Source organism: Lutjanus erythropterus, chromosome 13 (assembly GCF_056507025.1).
Source record: "Lutjanus erythropterus isolate fLutEry1 chromosome 13, fLutEry1.hap2, whole genome shotgun sequence".
Lineage (NCBI taxonomy): Eukaryota > Metazoa > Chordata > Actinopteri > Lutjaniformes > Lutjanidae > Lutjanus > Lutjanus erythropterus.
Window position 1 is genome coordinate 5,996,155 of NC_139329.1, and position 19,144 is coordinate 6,015,298.

At 39.2% G+C, this 19,144-nt stretch overlaps 2 protein-coding genes across 4 annotated transcripts in view; both read right to left on the reverse strand.

Moving 5' to 3' along the window:
- The window catches only part of edc4 (enhancer of mRNA decapping 4), a 34,443-nt gene extending 29,427 nt beyond the window's left edge, over nucleotides 1-5,016 (reverse strand). Inside the window, exons 1-6 of one of the 2 annotated variants that reach the window (XM_084733480.1) lie at nucleotides 4,792-5,016; nucleotides 1,816-1,978; nucleotides 1,562-1,673; nucleotides 986-1,085; nucleotides 484-670; nucleotides 135-282 (exon numbers count right to left, since the gene is read on the reverse strand). In XM_084733480.1, coding sequence (XP_084589606.1) covers nucleotides 135-282; nucleotides 484-670; nucleotides 986-1,085; nucleotides 1,562-1,673; nucleotides 1,816-1,978; nucleotides 4,792-4,879 — 798 coding nt within the window. In that variant the 5' untranslated portion in view covers nucleotides 4,880-5,016. Of the gene's footprint in view, nucleotides 1-134; nucleotides 283-483; nucleotides 671-985; nucleotides 1,086-1,561; nucleotides 1,674-1,815; nucleotides 1,998-4,791 lie in introns of those variants that run through there. The other variant, XM_084733479.1, reaches the window with a different exon arrangement.
- A 3,608-nt stretch (nucleotides 5,017-8,624) lies between these two features.
- nutf2 (nuclear transport factor 2) lies at nucleotides 8,625-18,082 on the reverse strand. 2 transcript variants are annotated; one of them, XM_084734432.1, is made up of 5 exons: nucleotides 17,936-18,082; nucleotides 15,200-15,324; nucleotides 11,927-11,998; nucleotides 11,562-11,660; nucleotides 8,625-9,565 (listed from the first exon to the last, which is right to left on the reverse strand). In XM_084734432.1, the coding sequence occupies exons 2-5, from the start codon at nucleotides 15,299-15,301 to the stop codon at nucleotides 9,452-9,454; spliced, it is 387 nt and encodes a 128-aa protein (XP_084590558.1). In that variant the 5' UTR covers nucleotides 15,302-15,324; nucleotides 17,936-18,082; the 3' UTR covers nucleotides 8,625-9,451. The 2 variants fall into 2 exon arrangements, with proteins under 2 accessions (XP_084590558.1, XP_084590559.1); XM_084734433.1 differs by lacking the exon at nucleotides 17,936-18,082 and adding an exon at nucleotides 17,653-17,774.
- Nucleotides 18,083-19,144: the final 1,062 nt, after the last annotated feature.

Below are 19,144 nucleotides of genomic sequence, written 5' to 3' on the forward strand. Positions count from 1 at the left end.
AAACAGACATTACTTCTTAACTACTGTATATGTGGAGTTTTTTTTTATCCAAGTATATTCTTTTGATTTAAGAACAATGTTGCATTTACAAAGACTGTGTCTAAGACAAACACTTCTATGTAAAATGCTGGTACCCTGTCTTCATGTAGAAGGGCTAAGGTCTGGCTGGTGTCATCCTGGTTCTCCTCGTTATCATCTTGAATGAACGGACACCAGATGAGGCGACGGTGAGAGTTCAGCGGGGTGTCGTTTGGCCGTCGGATATGGACCACCACCTGATCACTGAAGGAAAAGGCAGGTTAAGGAAAATGGGCGAAAACAAGATTTGTTTCTGTGACTACTATATGAAAGCCGGCCGCACACAGAGAAGCAATTACATGATTCCCTGTGCAAAGACAAGCAGCAATACTCTACAGACACACACATAAACCTGTTCATTGTCCCAAACATCCCTTTTCATTCCATTTTCACATGTCAGGATACAGTATTTTGTTTCCAGTGCAGGTGAGCTGCCAGACCATCAGGTTTCCCGCTTCATCGACACAACCCAACAGGGAGGAGTCGAGGTGGGCAAAAGCTAGATCTGTGACAGCTCCAGTGAAGCCCTTCAGTAGAGAGCGCTCAGTAAAACCCACACTCAGGACACGGATCATTGCATGGTTGGTGGCTCCTGAGGGAAGAGATGTTTATTTTAAGGAAAAAGACGAACCAACAGCACTAAATTCATTTGACCAACTACAGACTCATCATATTTCATCTTCATTCAAAATATCTGTTATAGCAGAGGAAAGGGATAATAGTCAGAAATACTTTTTTACAAGGGTTTCAGTTTAAAATTCTCAATGTCAAAAATGAAATGAATTTTTAAAAAAGCAAAAAAAAAAACCACACATAATGTACATATACCACCCAACATCCAATTCTCTGCAGTAGTAGATAAAGTTCCATTTGATGGTTGAAATAACACGTAGTTCAGGACTCTCACCTCTAATGGCGTAGGCCAGAAAGGAGTTGGACACAGCTATCAGTCTGCCATAATAATACTTGTGTTCCCAGTCATACTTGGCAACAGGTTGAATCTTCACCTGAATGGAAAACAAATTCACCATTCAAAATAAATTAATACTCTCAGAACAAAGTTCACGATGACTGTTTAAATATGAGCCTGTGGTCTTCATTCAAAATAAAGCTGTGATAATTCTTTTAAATATCAAGTCTTTTCCTATTTAAGGATTCAGTGTAGGGTTGAGTGATGGCATAGTATGTTATGGTCACAGTCAAACATCACGCTGGACAATGATATTAGATGATATAGTTTGGCTATGCAAGAAAAGAAATACTGTGATGGTATCATCCATCAACCCAACGCTAATTCAGTGAGCTGGATTTTTTAAAAGCACAGTAGCTTGTCTCTTTTAAAGCAAGCTCTGAATTCTGTTAAGTTATCACAACCAGCTTGACTGTCCTACTTTGTTGGTGTCATTTTTGTCTTTCTGATTTATACACTTTCAGTGTGGTTTTTAGATGTTTTAAAGCAAAAATATATGGTTTGGCTTCAGACCTTGTTGCTGCCACGAGCCTTGCTGTTGATGCTGGAATCCTGACTCGCTACAATCTCCACATTGTTGCATGTGATGGGGATACAGGTGGAGCCATCATCACCAGAGAGGCAGCTGAAAATGCAGCACATACATTTAAGTTCTATACGGATTCAGTCTTTTAAAAACAGTATGCAAAAAAATGTCTCTGAATTTTAATAATTATCAAATTCAAATAGAAAAGTTGTGCAAGTGACTGATCCTAAAATTCACTTACATGATCTGAGTCTCCTGTGCGGTGCTGATGTCTGTGGAGATGGGTCTGGTAGATTCTGACATGGTTGACCGGTCAGTGCTTCCTAGAAGGCCCGCTGCTCCCAACAACCCGTTCAGTTCTCCATTAAAAGATGGCATTCTCTGACCATCGCTTGATTGGGCATCTGAAGGAGGACATTGAATGCAGAGGTAATGCTAGGATACACTGTACAACGATGTTATTTCAAAGCCAGCAGGCTTCAAAGTTTGCAAAGAGGGTCTGTTTATGAGTTGTAAGAAATCATTAATAATCGTGTAGAGGGCACAGATGTTTAGAATTGCTAAACTGAGTTTGGCAGGGAGCGAGACAGGCAGCCGCTTAACTAATCCTCCAGAGTGTGTATTTTCAGAGCAGTGGGCTGTTAGTTTCAGGGTGACATTCTTAATTTTACATTGACAAACAACTGACAGTTATAAACAGCTGATCAACATACAGTGGAAGACTCGCTGTCTCTTGTTATTGTCAATTTACAAGGCTGCATACATCCTGCGCTCCTACACAGCCCCTGCAGCCTGCCTGTCTCTGGGGAGGAGGGGGCGGGGGGAAAACAACTCACTTCAACCATAGACTGTATATTAAACAGGATTACAGCCTAGTTAATATACAGATGATGGCTCCAACTCACTATTTGGACTGCAGTACTCAATGGCTACATACTGCTTATTACGACTGTCCTTTACCTGAAACAAAAAATCCAGATGCCTGTGGTGAAAAAAGAGCTACAGGCATCCAGAAAGACCCATCTAAATATCTGTCCAAATAATGTGACAAGGCATAGCTTAAAAAACCACTAAATAATTTAATAATGCTATTCATTTCTATTAATAATAATACTAAAGCAAGCATTATGATAAAGCTTCTGGTTATGAAGGTCACCTGATTTTCCAACAGAAAATCCTCAAATCCTAAAATACATGCTAATATATTGCCCACAACAATAAGTTCAGAATCTGGCCATATCTCTTATTATTCACCTGGTAAATCAAGCCTCAACTTTAGTTAGGGCAGTGGTTTCCAGACTTTTTCTGACAGGCCTCCCTTCAGAAACCAAAAAATATTCATGCCCCACATCATTAATAATAACAGGTGAAGCAACTGATACAAAAAAATAATTCAAGCTGAGTTTTAGTGAAATAAAGTTGAACATGATAGCAACAGCAGACTCTTGTTTGTTCGTTTCCTGTTCTAACCTTATTCATTTTATTTTGTTTCATGCTATATTTCTCCCCAGGTCATGATCTGGTATGATTCAATATGTAATATGTTCAATATGTGATACTGTAAGAAAGGTGATATGATTTTTTAAATCTTTTTTTAGGACAACTGTCATGTTACAAAGAACACTCCACCATTTGCAGAAAATATGAGTTTAACAAAATCACTTTTTAAAGCAAATAACCCAACTATCTAGCAGTTGGCAGGGGTTTAAACACATCACATAATGAACCACTGCCATGAATCTTTGCACGTATCACAATCAGTTGTTGAGAAATTATACAGTATCACAAAATATAATATCAAGATACTCATGTGTATCAATATTTACGTTCAGTATTATCACCAAAATGTACTTAAAGAATAAAAGTAAAAGTACTTATTGTGCGGTTAAATGGGTGCAGTCAGTGTTTTACTGTTATATCTGATATTTCTGGCTTGATATTTCTGATGCATTAATGTGTATTTTCTATTTTACTGCTCTAGATATTGGAAGGTTGAGCTAATCTGAACTACATTATATACTGCTGACTAGTTTAATGTACATCAATACATCACATTCTAAAACATATCCTTGTAGCATGGCTGTCCTGTAATAACCACATATCTCTAAAAAGTCAGAACAACAGCCTTGTTTTCAGCTTTGTGACTATGCATTTTCCAGCTAATCTAAGAGGGTGTTTAAACTTAATTTAGCTTAAGAGGTTGGAGAATTTTCTAAATCCTTAAAGGGATATTGATCTTTCTGTTTACCTCAGACATTCAAAAACACTGAATTTGGGAATACATGGTTAGCACTGGATAGGAAGGGTAGAAAAAATTGGAGTACAAGTATGAAGTTGCATAAAAAAAATAAATGCGCAAATAAAATACAAGTACCTCAAATATGTACTTGAATACAGTACTTGGGTAAATGTATTTCATTCCATTTAACCTCTAGTACTGATGTTTGCTAAAACACAGCGAAATACTGCAACAAAAAGGTAAATAGCACAGGAGTTGGATTGCTTATACACTTCAAAACATCCGTGTTTTCTCTTCCCCGACGTCCCTAAAACCGGTGGTGTCTGTGATAACTTCCTTTATAATTTTTGCAAGTACGAATGTCTAAATGACAGTGTGTCACTGGGTTAAAGGTGTCACAAACAAACCTGGAATGAATGCATCAAAATGAGCCAGTAACACCGACCTTCTACGCAGTTATGGAGGCTAAAGCTAATCCGTGATAGCAGTAAAATATTTCTGGCTAAACGCAGATAACGTGACACCTATATTTGTTGCACTGAAGCTACAACTGAGCAGGTGCTATAGATACTATTTTCGAATTAACGAACCATTTTCCTACTTAGCAATAAAAGACACAATTATCCTACACCAGAAAATAGACTGAGACAGAAGCTAACTATAGCAGGTAACGTAGCTAACACTTTGGAAGATATGATACTACATACCTTTCCGACGCAGTTAGCGCTCTAACATTACAACAGACCTGAACACATGATGTAAGATAATAGCTGGTACATGTGTAAATTCACTAACATCCAGATTGTGCTTCCAGGCGGTGCGGTACTTTTAGTTAACAGACAGTGAAACTGCTAACTTTGCTCGAGTACAGCAGCGCGCTAAACCAACTCATGTTAGCTAGCTAAGTGGCTAGCTAGCATCCCATTAGCTTCTGCGGCCTAAACTAGCGCAGCAGCTTTGATTCCCGGTCTAACTTACCGGTGCCGTTCCCGGGACGGTCGAGTTTGAGGATGTCCCGGAGATGCTGGGTCGCACCCTCAATGTCTATGTTAGAATTGGACGCCATGTGTGAGGGAAAGGGGAGGCTGGGTTACTTCAGGGGGAAGAGAATAGTTTCTTGTTTGATGCGATGCTTGTCAATGTTCCCTTCGTTCACCCAGAGCAACCGTCTAAACTTCCGTTTTGTCCGCCGCACCGTAGGCTCCGACTCGGGTTTGTGTCAGGTCATTGGTTCCTACCGCAACTGAGTGGTACAGATGTATTGTACAGTATAAGCTATAATATCGCCCTCCACAGTCAGAAGCAAAGCTTGTCGGACATTTGAACTGTCTACCAGTCGGTTGAAACTGTATATCTCCCTTATATCCCGTGGTGGAAAGAGTACTGAAAATTTGGGCTCAAGGACAAGTACTGTCACATCACTATAATATTACTCAATTACACATCAAATACTTAAGTAAAACTACTAAGTATTAATATAAAAAAATATTCTGTAGTTGGAGTATATCCCCACTCCAAACCTGTGCTGCTGCAGTGTTTTGGATTTTTTTTTTGTCTTTGTGTCCTGGTTTTTATTGGCCTGTTTGTGATCAGATCACCTTACTGGCTACAAAAATGCAGGTGAAAGGTTTGGATATTGATTGAAATTGTACTCAGTACTCAATTAAGATTTTAAAAGTAACTAAATAGATTACATAGTGTGATGCATACTTAAGTATGAGTAAAAGTACAGACCTGAAAATCTATTCATAAAAGTACAAGTACCCATAAAAACTACTTAATTATAGTAACTTGAGTATTTGTAATTCATTACTTCCACTGCTGCTTTTATCCTTATAAAAACGTATGATTTGCTCCCTGGTAAACTTACAGCTTTATAATCTACACACCCTCTGTCAGGGACACTCAACTTGCTTTGCCCAGAGGACACTTCTGCAAAATGACAGGAGGCAGTTTGTTAATAATACCACCATTAAATAATAAACTAAATGAATTCTAAAAGGTCTTTAAGCCATCTGTTTATGAAATGCTGTATTTTTAAATTAATGACTTATTAACTAAGCATGTTCATCAGATTAACCTGGAGCAGGATGAGATCAGAATTATCCTTCTTCCTGCATCGTTTTGCTCTTCCTTAGTGAATAGTTGCCCCCCCCCCCCCCGCAGTTCACTGTCTGATCCTACTGCAGACACTCTGTTACTGACGGCCCAATTTATCCCATCATATAAAACTGGCATATCTGTCCTTCCTTCCAGGGAAAAACAGTGTGTCAATTTATTTTCACTGAATTGAAAATTCAAAAATGAAAAACCCTGTTGGGAGCTAGATTTAGCTCATGGGCTGCAAGTTGAGTACCACTGCTCTATGTGTGAGAGGTCTGTGTGGACAGACATTTTCTCTATTTTCTATAAGACAAAATATCTTAGAGCAGAGGATCTCAAAATATACCAGGTGACCCCTCATGTACGTCCACTGGATTAGAGAGAGTTGGTGTCCACCATTAATGTATGATGTGTGTGTGTTGTGCTTTACTGGAAGGAAGATTTATTTATTAAGAGTCATAGACTGTTAATTTAGAATGTAAACTATGAACTATTTCTAAAAATAAAATAGTATTCATTCAACTATGAAACATTTTGCAAAAAAGAAAGAGAAATGAATGAATAAAATAAATAAATAAATATTTCCTTATCTCATGATAATTTAAATTAATATATCAGAAAAGTTTTCATGGCCTCCTGGCAGAGTGCCACAGACCCCAGGGGGTCCACAAACCCCTATTTAAGAACCACTGCAGTAGAGCACGACATATTTATAGTCCAAACCAAGAGTCATATTATAATACTATAAATTATAACAGTAAAATTGCTAGTTATATCACAATTATGTGAATAAATCCATATATATATTTACACATGAACCAGTAAATTGAAAGATTATTAAACTCAACCAAATGTTGGATCAAGTCCAGTTCCCACCTGCTGTTCATTGAGTGAACAGAGGCCCCTCACTGAGGCCTCCTGGTGGCACACTATTGTACTGTATCCAGGATCTCTCTGAAGAAACTCCTCTGCCTCTGCAGCCTGACACTACTTTTGTTTTTAAGATCTCTCATACAAAGTGGCTCTTCAACGCAACAGGCGAAGCTGCAGTTTATCAAAGATATTATCCCCCTTCTTTTCACTGCTGTCCATTTTGTTTTGACCTACATACACTTTAGCAGAGATGCTTCTGCATATACTGTACACTTCACCTACAGTTTGATGTGTGACAGTTGTTAATTACAAAAGGTTAAGCAGTGACAACCACTTCATATAATTAGGACAACAAATCCTCAGTGAATTAAATGAATATCCAGTTGACCACTTTTATACAAAGTGAAAGTAACATTTTACTTTTTAATGGGGTCATTTCAGTGCATACTTTATCTTTGGCAATGTTAGTAATTCAATTTCTTATTATTAGACACTTAAAACCTATTTATTTACTCAAAGGGTACAGCCCAGACTATATATAATGGTTATGACTCATGAACTTGTCGGGTGACTGTCTCCTACTGTACTTCCAGACCTCCAGGCATCCTCCACCCATCAACACTCACTATAAACTTGACTGATGCAATAAGCACAGAAGTTGATGTGCAATTACATCAGCAAAGTTTTGCTGCACCTTTTAAGGAAGTGACTGGTCCCATGAAGAGATGAATCACACTTTGAGGATCATGAAACATTTCTGCTCCATACAATAAGTTCTTTGGTCATGCAGCCTCCAGTAGCACCCTTGTGTAAGGTCCAACATTATTATTTTTTTCCCCCATTTGTGCAGTCAGGCAAGTGAGCCACAAATCAACTTATCCTTGTACAAATTGTTTTATTTATTAGTGGTTATCAAATAACAAACACTAATGTTACTTGTCATGTTTAGCATTGGGCTGCAATATCTATGACATGTCAAAAAATAGTGAAAAGTTTCAGTTTCAGTTTTTGCAAGTCCAAGGTGATGTCTTTAAATGTCTTGCTTCTAATCCAAAGGTATTAAATCTAATGTGATAAGAAAGGGAGAAAATGTCCACATTTAAGAGGTTGAAATCAGCATTTTCTGCTATTTTTGCTTGAAAAATTACTTTAAATGATTATCAAAATAGTTTTTTTCAATCACTTGCCTGCTCAGGCATTTTACTTGCCCTGGGCAAATGGACAACCCTAATTGTTGAGCCCTGCTTGTAGTTCTACTATTACTGTGTACCACTTGTATAGAGGACAACGTACTATACAAACCTAAGTGTCAACAGCCATAGAGAATAACCAGTGGTAACCTTTTGAGAATTTTTGGTTAAAGCTATGGCCGACTTCTCTCCTGATACCACGAGCCATAATACCTGGTGACACTGAACACGGATCCAACACCAGTGCTCTCTTTTCCCTCACAAACTCATTGGTCTCACTTTTATGTAAGTTCAAGTGAGGGCAGGGATTGTTGTGGCACTAAAAACGGAGCCATGACTAATGATTGTAACTCATACAGAGGAAACTGATTTATAATAACACTGACAAACTGTACTGAATGTGAACTGGTCACATCTGGCTGATATACAATCCACTTAATAAGGTCATTGTCAGCCACATTACAACCCTGCAGACCTATGGCTGACATGTGCATTCATTTGACAATTCCCCCACCTGATCCTCTAATAAGGTCAGCCGATCTAATAAATTAACAAAAAGCGATATATGTACTTCACTTGTACATGGATAAAATGAGGGATAGGAAAAACAATCAGCCATAGAGAATAATATGGAGAGACACACTGTTAAGAAAAAAGTCCAGGTTTTATTGTCTATCGTGGCTGTAGTCCACGGTAACTGCCAGACATGTGTGAGAGAGCGAAAGAGAGATTGAGAGAGACAGAAAGAGAGATAGAATATGCAGGGTCAGAGCCAATCACGCAGCAGGGTCAAACTTTATGTCCTCCATGACTCTTTGGTTTGCGAGAGCGAAACCTGGCATGAAAGAGCAAATCATGGCAAAGTAAACAATTATGCAAAAGGAAGAACTCAGTTAAACGCACTAAGGCAACACACAAGTGGCATCTAAAAACAACGTACAACACATGAGGTCGGAGCTGAAGAAGCCGACTCTGAACCTGAATATGGATCTACAAACCAGTCAATGATGGTGCAAACACAACTGAGCTGACAGCAGTGGAGTCAACAGTAGAGTAGAATGGGTTAGAATTCAGTAAAGAAGGTGAACAGCAGAACAGAGTTAATGGTGTCGGTCAGCTGTTTGTCTTTCTGGTGGCTTGAGTGTAGATATTGTCATGGGGGGGCTCCCAGCGTCATGCAGATCAGTGGAGTGGCAGACAGGGGCATCTGATTGGTCGGCCGGCTCGCAGCAAAAAAACATGTTGTAGTTCTACTGGCTGGGGTGGTTTGAAAACGCACCTGGATGAGGTTCAGTGATTGACATCTAGAATCCGGTGTTTGCTCGTCTGTCAAACATAAATGAGACGGCAGGAGGGAGGGACGAGTGTTCTCTCTTCTCTCCAGCCTCAACTCCTCCCTGCCCTCCCTCCTTAATTCATCACACAGTGCCCTTCACTATAGCCGCCCCTGCCCACCAGAGAGGGGAGGGGGTTTAGCCAAAGTTGTGAATGGCCAGCCTGAACATGTCATTGGTGCACACCCACGCGTCGTTAATGTTCTTCAGGATGAAACTCTGATGGAAACCCATGATGGGGTCATCATCTGCCTGCAGACACACACACACACAAACAGACATAGCAGGGGTTCAGCATGAAGTCAGCAGTACAGTGATTTAATTTAGCAGTCGCACACACTAAAGTAAGTATGCCAGTTGTGGGGAGCACCACTCAGCCAGTAAAAACAGTTATGCAATTCCTTCTCTGCCAGTTTAGAGGATATAATGCCAGTGATGTCACCAAGGACTTTGAGCTGGAGAATACAAACCTGAAACTGTACCAACTAGCCGGCAAATTCAATCAAGGCTGCTACTAACAGGTTTTAGGGATGTGTATTGGCAAGAATTTGGTGATACGATACATATAATGACCAAGGAAGGGGTGTTCCTGGCAGCTAATTTTCCTGTCACTTAAACACAAATTTTAACTCAGTCTATTTGGTTAGTCTAATAGTAAGAAAACACTAAATTGTATTCTAAATGAGCTGAAATATGTGGCACTTTGCACCATGCATTATGAACATGCACAACACATGACAACAACTCACTAAATGCTTCAACTTTTCAGACTAAACAAGATCACAGTGTCTGATGTTAGCTGCTGGCCTGCCACACAGTGTGGCTAACCCTAGCAGTGCTAGCAGCAGCAGCCCGCTCTGCTGGCAGGTTAATGTCTATGTCTAGACGGAGGTTACAGATTGCTCCAACAGAGTGGTTATATACACCAGTTTATTCTGACAGCCTACATTCAACCTTATTTTCATTTTCTATATCAAAATACTGACAAACCGCACTGTCATCTGTTCCACTTAGCTTATAATAACATCTGGGCCACTGAGGCTTTCCCCTGGGTGCAGAGGGCTGCTGTCTGCTGGAGCTGCAGTGCCAACTAGTGGTGGGCAGCTGCTTAACAACTTGAGGCAACAGTTAACTGACGACACTGTGCTTGAGCATAATATTGATAAAAAGCGATTAGTATCACACTGTCAACTAATCACACACATCCCTGATCACGATACAGGTGTAATTGCAATTTCTTAATTTATTTTTTGGCATAATCTAAGTGCAAAAATGTGAATAGAATAGTGAAGATAGTTAACACCACCACTATCTGGAAGTTGGGTTTGGAGCTGATGTGGTCAGAGTAAAAAGGAGCCAAACTTGTGTGTCTAATGTCTATAAAGGTTGAGCAACCCAAAGCAATCCACTGCCACAAATCTTTAGCCATATCACAATATAATGATAGTGTTTTGAGAATCAACACAATATCACTAAACATCATATTGTGATACTCAAGTGTATTAATATTTTCTTACACCCTTAATTAGTTTTGCTTAAAGTTGTCCTGTAAACAAAACTTTCTTAATTTTTTTTTTTTTGTGGAAAAGCAAAATCGCTACCTGCTGTAAAAGTTCAGATTTTTTTCAGGTAACAGTAGTTGCTAAATTGGATTACAGCGTCACCAATCACCAGGGCAGAGGTACAAGTTCACTCTGAGCACATGCTGGAGACACTGGCTGAAGCAGTCATCGTATGGACACTGATTTTACACATCTATGTGTCTGTTTACAGGTGTTGGAGTACTAATGCATAGGCGAAAAAAGTTGTTCAAAGCCTTTGTGGCGCCAGAGGGAACTGCACACATCATGACATCGCAGGAGAGAGTAAGAATTAACAAGCCCCTTTACCTCGACATCGTGTTGATGCTTTAAATGTTTTATCAAATTGCACAAGTTGCATGTCTACTTTTTGTGGCAAGGTATGGGTATAGTATAGTTTTATGAGTATAAATACATAAGGGCAGATCAGACTGATTCCTGATGCTGGTATTGGTGCATCCCTATGAGAAACTAAACTTTGATATCATATATGCATTTTTACCATTTCAAGCCAAGTTTTCAGAGATTTTAACATTACATGACCACAGCAGAAACACTAGGCAATTAAGTCCAGGAAGAGTGCTGCGCTACATCGGTCGGTTTTTCTGAACTGAATTTTAAAGACTAAATTCTAACAAAAATGACATGATTAACTGAATGCTACTTACTTTTAGCTGTCCTACAACCATACTCAGGATGCAGGAGTCTGGAGTTGGCTGGTGGTCCTGCGCTGTTATAATATGCGCTATTTTTGAGAAGGGGAGACTCTGGCACACACACATGTACACACAGGGGAAAAATACACAACAGGAAGATGAATACAGGTATATCAGACATTTAAGAAAAATTGGAAATCAAAACGTTTACTTTACAAGTTTCCTCTAATTTATCTTGAACTATTTTCATTAAAACTTGAGAAATATTTAATACAATGCTTTCTTCCCACCAGAGTAACAGACGCTGCCTATGTTACTTAGGTGGTCCACCCTCTGTGAAATATAATGTACATACTAACAAGTTACCAGAAACTCACCCTGAGTTTCCCAACAATAGCTTCTTTTCCCTGGTACGGTTGTCCTTCCCACGTAAGGCAAGAGGTCTCAATCTGTTTGGAGCAAAAGAAGGAGGTTGGGGGGAAAAGAATGAATTGCAGAGGATGCCTTTTACAGATGAAGGGACCATCAAGAAATCCACGACATAACTGAAGGGATACTGGCTCCCTCCAAGCCCCATCTGTCTGAGACTGACAAGAGTTTGAGTTCAGCTAAGGCTTCACTACGTGGTTTGAGCACTGATCTCCCACTCGCTGACAAATTCTGGTTATTGCTAACAACCCCTCCCGATCAGAGGCAAACTGTGGCACGCCCCTGAGAGGGAAGACAGTGGTCTTGATTTGGGCTCCTCTTGAATCAAGCAGCTGTATAACACTTGTGAACCACATGTAATTTTCTGTCAATTCTTCATAATAAGGGTCTCCTGATATTTTATTATCCATAAACTTTTATTAGGAAGCAGCAGGGTGGGGCGGCCCTATAGATCAGTTGGTAGAGCATCCGCCCCATGTACTGAGGCTGTTAGTCCTCTGCAGCGGCTGCTGATTCAACTCCCACCTGCAGCCTTTTGCTGCGTGACATCCCCCCTCTCTTCACCCTGTGTCCTGTCTGCTCTTCAGCTGTCCTATCCAATAAAGGCAAAAAAAAGCCCAAAAACATATCTTTTTTAAAAAAAAAAAAAAAAGGAAGCAGCAGGGTTTTCTCCAACAGTTACGTGACTCGACTCTTATCAGCTGGACGTGAAATAAAGCTGTGAAATAAAGCAGATACCTCAGAGCACCGACAGCGACACAGGAGAGAAACTAAACTTCAAACCACAGACATTCACACACAGGTCCACAAGAAGCTACAGAAGTATTGAGAGCTGAACACACTGACACTTTTCAAAACACCTTTCCCCTCTGGCTCCTGCACAGACATGAGCTGAGTCTCGTCTCTCTGGCCCACATCAGGAAAAAAAATAAAATAAAGAGGCTCCATATTTTTGGTTACCAGGGTGACAGGTCCTCCGAATACATGACCGGTTGCCTGAAAAAAAGCAATGGTGATGACACTAGTGCCTTTCTGAAAAGTTCAGCTGCCCAAAAAAGGTGGAGCGCTCGGAAAAAAAGAGGCCCAGCGCTATTTCTCTGGGCAGCCGCTCTCTGCTCATTAGCAACAACTGAAAAGAGGACATGGGTGCTCAGAAAAACATGCTATATGGACACAGGTCCTTCAACTATTTCTTGCAGCTATAACATTCTTAACATAGAATTATTAAATCAGCTTCCTTTCATGAATATAATTTATGGTCCATGTAAAAATAATTTCAACAAATATCTGAATTACAACAAGTCTGAGGTAGGAAAGCAGTTTTGTATTTGTATGTGTGGTATTCAGTCAGTTAGAGAAATCCCACACCCTCCAGAAAGTATCAGTGTTACCTCAAGTTGGCTTGCTGACTCAGCAGGGACTACAAATCATCTCATTACTAAGGGTTGGACTACTTGCTGTAGTATACTAGGTTTCATTACACAGGCGTTCTACTGACATGATTGTTTTCCAGTGATTAGTCAGACCCCATGTGTTTTCAGAGAAATTAAGATAATGCTAGCATACAGGTTTTTATGCTGGTGGTTTGCTTCAAATATGAATATATTTTGATTATACCTTTTATTTTATTGGTAATCTGTCATACAATCACAATATTACATGAGACATCATTATTAGCAGGACAGTGAGGCGGTCGTTAATAATCCTTATTTAAGTACTGACATACTCTACACATTACAGTTCATCTGTGTTTTTTTTTTACATGGCTTGTATCAGTCAATGATGCTCCTGTACAATAGGGTTGGGTGATGTCTACAGTGAAGCATCACCAATGGACGATCACATTGTTCTTCTTGTGGGTTCTTTCCCCGGGGGTCTGTCACATAAGAAGAGAGAAGCCGACTTGTTCACCAGCAGCCCACTGTTGATCTGACTGCAACCTTCAGCTGTCTCATGCAGTCGAGAAAATTCTCCAGCCAAGGGAGCAGGCAGATCAACTCACCTCCCTGCCAGGCGAGCGTCTGACACACCTCCCTGTACCAGGTCTTCACCACATGCCCATAGCTTAGTCGTGTGCAGGCACAATTAAAAGAAATGCTGCTGTCAAGCGGGCATCTTGGGATAGCCTAACTGGGCAGGTTAAATAAGAAAATAATTAACATAACACAGAGATGTAACATTAATCCAATGACAGCAGCTTCTTTTTATTTTCTCTCCCTCATGTCAAAAACGGAACCAAACTCCGGAATTACAACAACTCTGAGGGGACAAACCTCAAATACAACAGGCTTCTAAATCACCATATTATGATGGCAAAGGGCTTCGTGGTCAATGTAAAAAAAAAATTGTAAGCTTTGTACATAAACAATAGCATTTCAGTAGGTGTTTATTTTTTTCTAAAGTCTAGTTCTAATTTTTAATCCAAATTACTAAAATGTTTTTGACCTAGTTTTTCATTTAGTGTATTAACTATAATAACCCCAGCTGGAACAAGAGAACATTTGACATCGGATTGGGCTTAAAAAATTACTGAGACGATTAAGCTACAGGCAGGATATTATCCATGACACTGATAATTCCAAGGAATAAACTAATTCTGTGAAAAAAAGAGTTTTGACATATTTTTAAATCACAGTTTTTGATGTGTGAGCAGATGATGATGTAGATCAATCAATAATCAGAATATCTGAGCAATCAAAAACATATCAAGTTAGGTAGCTTTCCTAATTTGCACATGCTAATACCTGGATTGTAAAAATCTGCAAATGTTAAGTTCAGTGAAGACAGATACCTCAGGTGCAGCATTATACTGCTAGATACTGCCTTTTGTTTGATGATTTGTTAAATGCCAACAGAAAGAGGTGCATCATGCACACACTGCAATTAAAACTGACATAGTTTTGTTGTAACTGATTAATTCATAAGTCAAGTACTTGTATTTATTTGATGTATATTTAACGACAACTTTGATAGAGGAAAAATAGACTGTGTCCAATAAATTGTTCATGATGAATCTATTATTGATCAAAAAAATTGTGTCTCTGATGAGCACATAAAAACAGGCTCCACTCCCATTTAAGCAGACTCAACTAGTGCAGCAGGTACCAAGATCTTGTTAGATTTGTGTTACATCCACTAAAAAATGTTAAATCACAGGTGCAGTCCAGCCCTGTGGTAAGTTATCTTATAACTGAACAAAAGCATTGTTCTGTCACACTCACATATATGGATCCGAGTAGTCCTCTATCTGAGTCAAACATCTGGTAATAGTGCTGTACGAAGCTGGATCCTATCTGCTCCCACAGAGGCTGCTGTTCACCCATCCTGACTCACCCTGCAACACACTCTGGGAAGATGGAGAGGGGAAAGGGGAGAAGGTTAACAAGACAGACAGAGAACCAGAATGAAAACAGCAATACATTGGTGGAAAAGAACCATTAACAGCCACAAGGTTGGTTGGCTGAAAGAATATGAAAATGATGTAAATAATTTGCAGTGGCCCCAATCTGATACCTATGGGAGGTCTGTCAGTTGTTTCTAAAATTTTGTCCATCCCATCTATAGCAATAAAGTTTCATTTCATATTAGAAACTTTTCTCTGAAGCCATTTCAACAATATTTGAACATTATAATCGGGATGTGGTGGTAAATACAGAGGTGGATGAAATGTGGGTAAACAGTGGCCTACCCACCTTTTCCCCATCACTGATTGATACAGTTGATCTGAAAATAGTTGAGTAAACTCTAAATGAAGTGGATAAACTGAGTTTTTTGGGGGGGTTACCCCCAACTATTGTAGTATGATCACCATGGCAAGTAGGGTTGTAAATTTTGCCCATTTTCCCTAACCAACAGTGAACAATTCGATTAATCATTAATAATTAAAGATACATTCCTCACAATCTGTTTAAGTTATATTTGAGAAATTCTAGCAGCACATTCATTATGTGAAATATTAATTCGTGAAGCACAAATAATTTTAACGAGCAGAACAATAAACCAATCAGGCTCTCGCTCAAAACAGCTGCTCTTGCACATCTGTCCTTATTCAACAAATAATTCTGACAAACAGAACAACGTCAAATGCGGCACAATTATTGCCATACCCAACACAGGACACCAAACCAAACTGTGAGAAAACCTGTGAGCTCTGACGGAATGGTACACAAAACATATATCATTTGTGAATACAGTTTTTAACCAATTAAATGCTGAATGGTGGCTACATTTAATTGTTAAAAACCCTAATGGCAACTGAGTTTGAGCTGTACAATTATCGAAATATTATCAAAATCATAATGTGGTGCAATATTCAATATCCAAATACCAGAGGCTGCGATTCTTTTGCTAAAGGAAATATGTGTGACAAAACAGCATTATATTACAGTACTGCAGTGCTGCAGAGATGACCTGGCCTACAAATATAAGAAAACATGTTTGTTTGGTACAGACCCCAATAAATGTCACATCCTCATGATTTTAACAGTTTTTGAAATTGTGATGCAAAAATGATCATTCCCACTAATCATGAATCATATCACAATCTCTGTCCAAATAATCACAATATTTCTTAACCATATCATGCAGCCCTAAACTGAGCATATGTATTTGTGTAGCAACATTGAAATGAAAGCAAAATGTGTAAATCAAGTGTATACCCCCAGAATGTATGGACCAAGGGAAATGTTAAAGAGGCCTAAATATCACTTTCCGTGTCACACAGATTTATCTCCACTTGAAACAAAGATAGGGCTGCAATTAACTATTATTTTATAGTCAATTAATCAGTCATTTATTTTCTGGATTCATCAATTAGTAGTTGTTTGCCAATAAAGTGTCAGAAAATTGTGAAAAATGTCGATCAGTCTCCCGCAAAGCCCAAGATGATGTCCTCAAAAGTCTTTTGTCCAAAATCCAAAGATATTCAGTTTACTGTCAATATTCATATTTAAGAAGACGAAATCTGAGAACTTTGACTTAAATTAAATAGTGAAAACGATTAAGCGAATATTAAAATAGATGGCAATTAATTTAATCATCGGTTTATAAGCAATTGATTCCTGCAGCTCTCAACAAAAATCATCTCACTTACTTTGTGTTAAGATATATATATAGTTATATCACGCCTTTAATACTGACCAAAATTTACAAAAGTAAACCAAAAACAACAACGAAAAGAAATTTACGGTCAGGCTTGCTGTGCACTAAAAATACTTGGACTAAAATGGCCCAGACAAGTTTTGCTGAATCTGCCGTGTCTGTCCGCTTGGGTGACACTGACAGCACAAGTCATGTGCTTCCACATAACGACACACTGTTGTTACTGGAACAATCTGAGAGCTCTGAAGTCGAGACAACGTTCACCATACACACCGAGGGGACAGAGATAGTTGTAGGCCATCGTAAATTTAGTTACCTCAGAGGAGGGGCAAAACAGGCTCTTTAAGTAACGCTAATAAATAGAAACGCTCATATGTGGCTAGTTATCAGAAACTAACTAGCTAGCTGCTAACGTACTAGCTTGTGAGCTGTCTTGTTTGCTAACGTTAGCCTGTGCTGGCAAAGACAGTCCATATACCTAGCATGCCTTCCCGCCTGCTAATGTTAGCCGTTAGATAAATTAGATCTCCAGCCATTAGCTAACGTGCTGGCTGGCCGCTGTTGGCCTTCTCACCGGTTGCTAAAAATACCCCGTCTCCTCCAAATGTTGATGTCTCCTCCGGGCCTGCGAACAGCTTCATGAGCCCCGGAGCAGCTAGCGTTAACTGGTAACAGTTACCCTACATAGGCGTGCCCTCCGTTAGCCCCAAAAACCAGGCAGGAGCAGCCAATTCAACTACTTATATTACCTTATACTGCATCAAACGTCACACCAAACCAGCGCGTTTTGTTTTCAAACATGTTTCCATTCACTATTCCATGAGAGGTTTTCCTAAAAATAAGTAATAAAAACTTACCTCTAACAAACGCCGAGGCCGGCTGGCACGATGGCACAGTGCAGAGTCTACTGTCCTACGAAGGCACGCAGTCAAAACGGTAACCGGCCCGGTGGATTGTGGGAATTGTAGTGTTTATGTGTGAACGATTTTTACCAGTTGCTTTGTTAGCTGAACATCCGTTTCGTTATCGTACGACCTATGCAGTTTTGCATACATTGTGATATGATTGTATAAATATTGGAAAAATACTCTTTTTTTAATCAGTGGAGAAAAATGTCAATCAGTGTTTTCCAAATCAAAAGATGACATCTTCAAACGTCTTGTTTTGCCCTCAACTCAAAGATATTCAGTTTACTGTTATAGATTACTAAAGAAACCAGACAATAATCACATTTAAGAGGCTGGAATCAGAGAATTTTGCCTTTTTTTCTGAAAAAAATACTAAAATTGATTAATTGATTTTCAAAATAGTTGGCAATTAATTCAATAATCGATTAATAATGGATTATTCAATTAACATTTGCAGCTCTAAAATCATATTCATTTAATTTTGTTTCATTCTTTATTTCTCCCTGGGTCTGGTCATTCATGCTGCCCCTAGCAGTGGCCCCATGTACCCCTCCCAAGGGGGCCCTCCCTCCAGTTTGGGAACACAAACCTGTTAGTTGGCCCAGGGACAAAAATGAGCTGCACTGCCCATAATCAGCCACCCAGAGTCCTCCAGCTGAAGTTTACTTAAGAATATGCTCTATATACTATAAGAATGATATCAGATGAAATATTTCAGGCAGAGAAGATTTCCACACAGGGCCTCTCAATAAGGTAGGACTGTAAGATTAACACTTTACAGACATTTGACACATTTCAGTTGTCTGTGACATAAACAATTACCCTCTAAACTTCTAAGATGGGTCAGTTCAAATAACTGTATGAAGACATCAAATTGTCCATTTCACAACAAAGCAAAATTTTTAGAAAAGTCCAAAAAATATCCATTTATGCAGAATAACTTTTTTCCCTTCTCATTAATAATCATCCATCTCTGTAATTTCGAGTTGAAATGGTTTCAGATACACTTATGTGTAAAGATGAATTTAAAAAAGAATGAACTTATTCTTCCTCCAGGACTGCTAGACACATGTGAGTTGCACAAAGGGATTTTTACCTGAAGTGTTTGGAGTCTGTTCAAGATAGGGTGTTGAGGGCATGAGCAGCACTTAATGTTGA

What these genes read in the sequence shown, in the direction of transcription:
- nutf2 (XM_084734432.1), bottom strand. Translation starts at nt 15,301, where the DNA reads ATGGGTGAACAGCAGCCTCTGTGGGAGCAGATAGGATCCAGCTTCGTA. An exon ending in GACTACTCGGATCCATATAT is followed by an intron (nt 11,999 to 15,199) that starts GTGAGTGTGACA and finishes TGCTCCAAACAG; the next exon opens with ATTGAGACCTCTTGCCTTAC. An exon ending in TGGTTGTAGGACAGCTAAAA is followed by an intron (nt 9,566 to 11,561) that starts GTAAGTAGCATT and finishes GTGTGTCTGCAG; the next exon opens with GCAGATGATGACCCCATCAT.